Source organism: Sapajus apella, unplaced genomic scaffold (genome assembly GCF_009761245.1).
Source record: "Sapajus apella isolate SASKATOON/1434 unplaced genomic scaffold, GSC_monkey_1.0 scaffold25, whole genome shotgun sequence".
Classification (NCBI taxonomy): Eukaryota; Metazoa; Chordata; class Mammalia; order Primates; family Cebidae; genus Sapajus; species Sapajus apella.
The window spans coordinates 18,340,411-18,347,842 of NW_022436965.1; the positions used below are offsets into that span (position 1 = coordinate 18,340,411).

The 7,432-nt window shown below is 47.4% G+C and overlaps 1 protein-coding gene across 1 annotated transcript in view; it reads left to right on the forward strand.

Annotated features, from left to right (window-relative positions):
• The window catches only part of MYOC (myocilin), a 16,439-nt gene extending 9,766 nt beyond the window's left edge, over positions 1–6,673 (forward strand). The window contains exons 2-3 of the mRNA XM_032291687.1: positions 3,336–3,461; positions 5,387–6,673. Of these exons, the coding sequence (XP_032147578.1) occupies positions 3,336–3,461; positions 5,387–6,171 (911 nt within the window). The 3' untranslated portion in view covers positions 6,172–6,673. The remainder of the gene's footprint in view (positions 1–3,335; positions 3,462–5,386) is intronic.
• The last annotated feature ends 759 nt before the right edge of the window (positions 6,674–7,432 follow it).

A 7,432-nucleotide genomic window follows, 5' to 3' on the forward strand; every position in this document is an offset into this window, starting at 1 on the left:
AACCTCTGCCTCCCGGGTTCAAGCGATTTTCCTGCCTCAGCCTCCTGAGTAGCTGGGATTACAGATGCCTGCCACCATGCCCAGCCAATATTTTGTATTTTTAATAGAGACGGGGTTTCACTGTGTTAGCCAGGTTGGTCTCGATCTCCTGAGCCCTCGTGATCTACCCGCCTCGGCCCCCCAAAGTGCTGTCTTTTTTTTAAAAAAGCATAGAAGAGCCTATTAAACAAAGCCTATTAGTCACCTTTTATCTTGAGCACCTAGCACAGCCTCACACTCAATAGGTGCTCCAGCGATGCTGACTGAAAGGATGGATAAATAGCTCTGTGGATTTGAGGCTATGGATCATGAAGGCCTGCCGTGTCCCGGGGGGTACTCCCAATTGCCTCTGGGGTTTGGAATGCACACTGAGGGTGTCCTCGGTTGCCTATACATTTTGGCTTATGAGTCTTCCTTTTTTTTTTTTTTTTGGGGACGGAGTTTCACTCTTGTTACCCAGGCTGGAGTGCAATGGCGCGATCTCGGCTCACCGCAACCTCCACCTCCTGGGTTCAGGCAATTCTCCTGCCTCAGCCTCCTGAGTAGCTGGGACCACAGACACGCGCCACCATGCCCAGCTAATTTTTTGTAGTTTTAGTAGAGACGGGGTTTCACCGTGTTGACCAGGATGGTCTCGATCTCTTGGCCTCGTGATCCACCCGCCTCGGCCTCCCAAAGTGCTAGGATTACAGGCTTGAGCCACCGCGCCCGGCATGAGTCTTCCTTTTTAAAAATTTTTTTAAAAGACAGGGTCTCATTCTGTCACCCAGGCTGGAGTGCAGTGACATGACCATGGCTTACTGCAGCCTTGCCCTCTTGGGCTCAAGAGCCATCCTTCTGCCTCAGCCTCCCAAGTAGCCGAGACCACAGACTGCACCACCACACCCAGCTGACTTTTTAATTTTCTGTAGAGATGACGTCTCACTATGTTGCCCAGGCTGGTCCCAAACTCCTGGCCTCAAGCAATCCTCCCCCCTCGGCCTCCCAAACTGCCGGGTTTACAGGCATGAGCCACTGCTTCTGGCCAGCTTACACGTTTTAACTACTCGCATGGTCCACTCTAGACTGAGAGATATCCCAGAGATGGAGGACCCACTCACCTCCAGGGCATTGCACTTAGGGAGGCTGTTGAACGACTGTAGCCACACACATGCAGGGGTGGAGGGGAGGGGAGAACGGCAGCTGGGGTCAGGTGGGCAGTGGCGGCAGCTGCTGAGCTGGCTCCGTGTGGGCAGCAGGGCTGTCGGCCCAGCCCGCACCTGAGAGCTAGCTGAGCGTTCTCTTCAGCTCCTTCCAGGGAGAAAGTTTTTCTGGTACTATAATTTGTTGAAGCTGAACCCCAGCAACTCAAACAAGGCACCCTGATTGCAGAGATGTGAACATGTAAACTAATGTGTGGCTTTGATGAAATGTGGTACAACATTTCATCAAGAGTTCTGTGGTGATTCTCTCTGCCTGAAATCTACATTTAGATTTTAGGGTTGAGCAAACAAATGATAAAAGGCAGAACATGTCTTCCTGCCCCTCTCAGCTGTGTAGGCGCCCAGGTCTCAGGTGATGGGATGACTTTCCTCCCGCCGTCCTGAACACCTGAGAATCCTGAGCGGGGAACCGAGTTGTTCAAAGGGCAGAGAAGTGACTCAGAGGTTCAGCAAGAGAAAAGCCAGGTGTTAAGCATGTCTTTTTATTCTGGTGCTTTGCTCTCTGGGCCTTGCAAACAAACACGGGCGGGACTGTCCCTCCCAGGGGTAGCCAGTTCCTCCAGAGAGCAAAGGACTTGCCTGGGAGCACAGCTTTCAGATGCAAACCAGCCAGTCCAGAGCTCACACCCAGCCACCTCCTCCATCAGGCTCAAACTCAAGGCCACTATCCCCCTGACCTAATCACCCCAGGGCCTGGTACCAGACAATTAGAGAGAACTCCCGTGGCCCCAGAGCCTGCTGAAATTATTCACACTCCCCAATCCTAAACCTGCTTACCCTGCCTCCCCTTCCCTTCCCATGGAAAGAATAAAAGCTCTTTCCCACATTTTTCTCTGGCTCCCTCTTCCTCTGGAGGAACCCTGGTGCTTGCCCAGGTGACCTCCTGGGCTTAGTGTGCCCCCTGCCTCTTGGGATCTGTGAGTATAACAACTTGTGAAATGATTTTAGAGCAGTTTTATGTTCACAGCAAAACTGAGAGAAAGTACAGTGAGTTTCCAGATACTACCGGCCCCCACACATGCACGGCCGTCCCATTACCGTCATCTCCCGCCACAGCGGTACAGCTGTTACAACTGATGATCCTGCATCAGCAGGCACATCACCCACGGTCAACAGTTTTAGTTAGGGTTCATTTTGGGTGTTACGCTTTCTACGGGTTTGGGCAAATGCATAGTGACATGTGTCCACCATTGTAGTATCACATACAGTATTCATTGCCCTGAAAATCCTCTGTGCCTCACCTAGTCATCCCTTCCTCACCCCAACAACAGCTGATCTCTTTACTGTCTCCTTAGTTTTGCTTTAACTTGCTTTTCAATGACAATTGCCGCCTGGGATGCTGGCCTGGCAATACCTGAATAATCGTCAAACCTTCATTTTATTTGTTTGTGTGTGTGTGTGATGGGATTTTTGTGGGGTTGGAGGGGTGGACAGGGTCTCACTCTATACCAGGGCTGGAGTGCAGTGACGTGATCACTGCTCACCACAGCCTTGACCTCCCAGGTTCAAGTGATCCTCCCCACTCAGCCTCCCAAGTAGCTGGGACTACAGGCATGCGCCAACACATCGGCTAATTTTGTATTTTTAGTAGAGACAGGGTTTCCCCATGTTGGTCAGGCTGGTCTCAAACTCCTGACCTCAGGTGACCTGCCCACCTCGGCCTCCCAAAGTGCTGGGATTACTGGTGTGAGTCACTGTGCCCAGCCCATTTATTTGTTTTTGAGACAAAGTTTTGTTCTTGTTGCCCAGGCTGGAGTACAATGGTGCAATCTCAGCTCACTGCAATCTCTGCCTCTCGGCTTCAAGCAATTCTGCTGCCTCGGCCTCCCAAGAAGCCAGGATTACAGGCGCCCACCACCACGCCCAGCTAATTTTTTTGTATTGTTAGTAGAGACAGGGTTTCACCATGTTGGCCAGGCTGGTCTCAAACTCCTGACCTCAGGTGATCTGCCCACCTCGGCCTCCCAAAGTGTTGGGATTACAGGCATGAGCCACCGTGCCCGGCCGGGAGTCTATTTAAATGTCATCCTCAACATATCAATCTTTGGGCCATTTTTTCTTACAGTAAAATTTTGTCTGTTTCTTTTAATGCAGTTTCTACATGGAATTTGGACACTTTGGCCTTCCAGGAACTGAAGTCTGAGCTAACTGAGGTTCCTGCTTCCCGAATTTTGAAGGAGAGCGCATCTGGCCATCTCAGGAGTGGAGAAGGAACCAACGGTATGAAGTTAGGTTTCTTCCCTTTTGTGCCCACATGGTCTTCATTCATGTTTAGTGCTGTGTTCAGAGAATCAGTACAGGGTAAATGCCCACCCAAGGGGAAACAAGTAACTTCCCTGGGAGCAGAGGGAGGAGAGGAGGAGAAGAACAGAATTCTCTGTCTCTGCTCCCTTGTCAGAGCAGGTCTGCGAGAGTCAGCCTTTCCCTAGCAAAGCCCTATATCCTATCACCCGCACTTGGAAGGCTGGGCTGGGCTGAGTTGGCTGGGCTGCACAGGGGAAGATAAGAGATGTGTTGATTTTACCCACTTGATGGTCATGTGGAATTAAGTGCACCTGAGAAATTACATTTTCAGTAGCACGTTCATATTTTTATTTTAAGGACAGGTGTACACCAAGCACCATCTCAGTCACAATCTGTTACTAACGGTATGTTTTCTGAACTTTGGCCACTTAGGAAAAGAACAGTTTGGCTCTCTCCAAAGAGTTCCCTGAAAGTCCAACTTTATGACTAATACTATAGTTTCCAGAAACTTTGACTATCCATGTTATTGACAATTATTACTAGCACTGAAGGGCATGCATGCAGGTAGGGGTTATAAAATATTTAAAACATGGTTCTCTGAGATATGAGCCGCAAAGTGTTTCTACTTTCTATGAGGAAACCAAAGGTGCCCATTAAAAGTACAGAAATCTGGGCCAGGCACAGTGGCTCAAGCCTGTAAGCCACTGTAAATTATGGGCTCTGAGAGGCTGAGGTGGGAGGATAACTTGAGGTCAGGAGTTCGAGACCAGCCTGACCAACATGGTGAAAATGTTTAGTAGAGAAAAATCTCTACTAAAAATACAAAAATTAGCTGGATGTGGTGGCACACACCTGTAATCTCAGCTACTTGGGAGGCTGAGGCAGGAGAATTACTTGAACCCAGGAGGCAGAGGTTGCAGTAAGCCAAGATCACACCACTGCCCTCTAGCCTGGGTGACAGAGTGAGACTTTGTCTCAAAAAAAAAAAAAAAGGACAGGAATCTGTTGTGATTCTGCTAACTAAATTTTCAACTGTCTCTTCACTACATTTAAAAAATTATTTTCTAAGCCAAATTAGCCAGGCATGGTGGCAGGCACCTGTAGTCCCAGCAACTCAGGAGGCTGAGGTAGGAGGATTGCTTGAGCCTGGGAGGTTGAGGCTGCAGTGCACTGTGATTGCACCACTGTACTCCAGCCTAGGTAACAGGGCAAGACTCTGTCTCAAAAAATAATTATTTTCATGCTTATTATATTAAAATGATGGATGAAACATGTGACTCAGCAGATAGGGCTTGAGAAACTTTGTTGTATGGAGATTATTCTTATGAGTTGATTTTTCTCTCTCCTATATTATAGTAATGAAATAAACCAGGCATGAAAGTCACAATAAGTAATCCAATGAACACCCATGAGTCCCTTCCCAGCTTAAGTAGACTATTACAAATGCAACGGAGGCCCTCTGTGCGACTTTCATCTTTATAACTGATACTGAGTGAATTTTACTTTAAATATTTTATAGCTCCCACTCCCAAGCGTGGCCCTCAGTGCTAGCAATAACTGTCAATAACATGAATCACAGATTGGTCACATAGCATTTACCATATATTTACTCTATACCAGCACTTAACATATAGAATTACATATAAAATTTACAACAGCCCTACTACCCAAAACACTATTAGTATCCCCTTTTTACAAATGGGATAACTGAGGTGTAGAGAGCTAAGTAACTTACTGAAAGTCACACAGCCAGTGGGTGGCAGAGCCTGCCTTTAAACCCAGACGATCTGTCTCCAGGGCTGTCACGTCTACCGGCTCTGCCAAGCTTCCTAATGGTCACTGTCTGTGTTTGGAAAGATTATGCATAAGTGGTGCTTTGTGTTCTTTTCTGAATTCACCAGGATGCGGAGAACTAGTTTGGGTAGGAGAGCCTCTCACGCTGAGAACAGCAGAAACAATTACTGGCAAGTATGGTGTGTGGATGCGAGACCCCAAGCCCACCTACCCCTACACCCAGGAGACCACGTGGAGAATTGACACAGTTGGCACAGATGTCCGTCAGGTTTATGAGTATGACCTCATCAGCCAGTTTATGCAGGGCTACCCTTCTAAGGTTCATGTACTGCCCAGGCCACTGGAAAGCACGGGCGCTGTAGTGTATGCAGGGAGCCTCTATTTCCAGGGCGCTGAGTCCAGAACTGTCATAAGATATGAGCTGAATACCGAGACAGTGAAGACTGAGAAGGAAATCCCTGGAGCTGGCTACCACGGACAGTTCCCATATTCTTGGGGTGGCTACACAGACATTGACATGGCTGTGGATGAGTCAGGCCTCTGGGTCATTTACAGCACTGATGAGGCAAAAGGTGCCATTGTCCTCTCCAAACTGAATCCAGAGAATCTGGAACTCGAACAAACCTGGGAGACCAACATCCGTAAGCAGTCAGTCGCCAATGCCTTCATCATCTGTGGCACTTTGTACACCGTCAGCAGCTACTCCTCAGCAGATGCTACCGTCAACTTTGCTTATGACACAGGCACAGGTATCAGCAAGACCCTGACCATCCCATTCAAGAACCGCTACAAGTACAGCAGCATGATTGACTACAACCCCCTGGAGAAGAAGCTCTTCGCCTGGGACAACTTGAACATGGTTACTTATGACATCAGGCTCTCCAAGATGTGAGAAGCCTCCAGCACATACCAGAAAACGCAGAGGGAGATGCCAAGGGCTCCCAGCGGGGAGCAAGCTGAAGGGAAAGCCAGCCAGGACCCAAGCAGCTTTCTCTGCTTTCCAAGTTTTCATTCATCCAGGAGGATGTGCATGGTCACCATCTGACTATACAGGAATTGCAGTCTGAAGGCATAGACAATTTCATATGATAATAAATACTCTCTTTTCTGTCAGCATTTATGGGATGTTTAATGAGACAGCTCGAGTTTTCTGGTGATTTGAGGCAAAAGCTAAAAGGCATAGTTTCTTCCTGAAAACCATTGCTCCTGCATGTTACAGAGTTACCACAAGCCACAAAAAAAAACATAACTTCTAAAGGAAGCAGAATAGCTCCTCTGGCCAGCATTGAACATAAGTAAGATGCATTTACTACAATTGGCTTTTAATGCTTCAGATAGAATACAGCTGGGTCTCACATAACCCTTTGCCTTGCGAAATAAAATTATCTTACCCAGCGTTCTCTTCCTTGAACTTTGTGGGAATCTTTGCTTAATAGAAGAGTATAGATTTCAACCGTCAGGTAATTCCTTCCGGTTGGGATTTGGGATTACAGGATGTTAAAGGCGGCATGTATGTGTAAGTGAGAGGGTTGTGCCTGGTTTTGAGGTGTTGCCCAGGGTGACGCCAAGCAAATAGCAGCATCCACACCTTCCCACCTCCATCTCCTGGTGCTCTCGGCACTACCTGAGCAATCTTTCCATCTCTTCCCTGAACCCACCCTCTATTCACCCTGGCTCCACTTCAGTTTTTATCTGTCGTCAGGAGTATGAATTTTATAAGCCACAACTTCAGGTGGAGAAACTTATAGCATTGTTTTGTTCTTCCAACTCTTAAAACTGTGGTAAAATATAACAAACTTTACCACCCCAGCCATTTATAAGGGCACAGCTCAGTGATATTAAACACATTCATATTATTGTGCAATCATCATTACGATATATCTCCAAAACATTTTTTATTTTGTAAAACTGAAACTCTACACCCATTAGTAACTCCATTATCCTCCCAGCCCCTAGAGCAATATTATTATTTTCTAAATTTTTTTTTGTAGAGACAGGATCTATGTTGCCCACCTTGTCTCCTGGCCTCAAGTAATCCTCCCACTTCAGCCTCCAAAGTGCTGGTATTACAGGTATGAGCCACCACACCTGGCTGTATTTCTTTTCTTTTTTTTTTTTTTTTAAAGATGGGGTTTCACCATGATGGCCAGGCT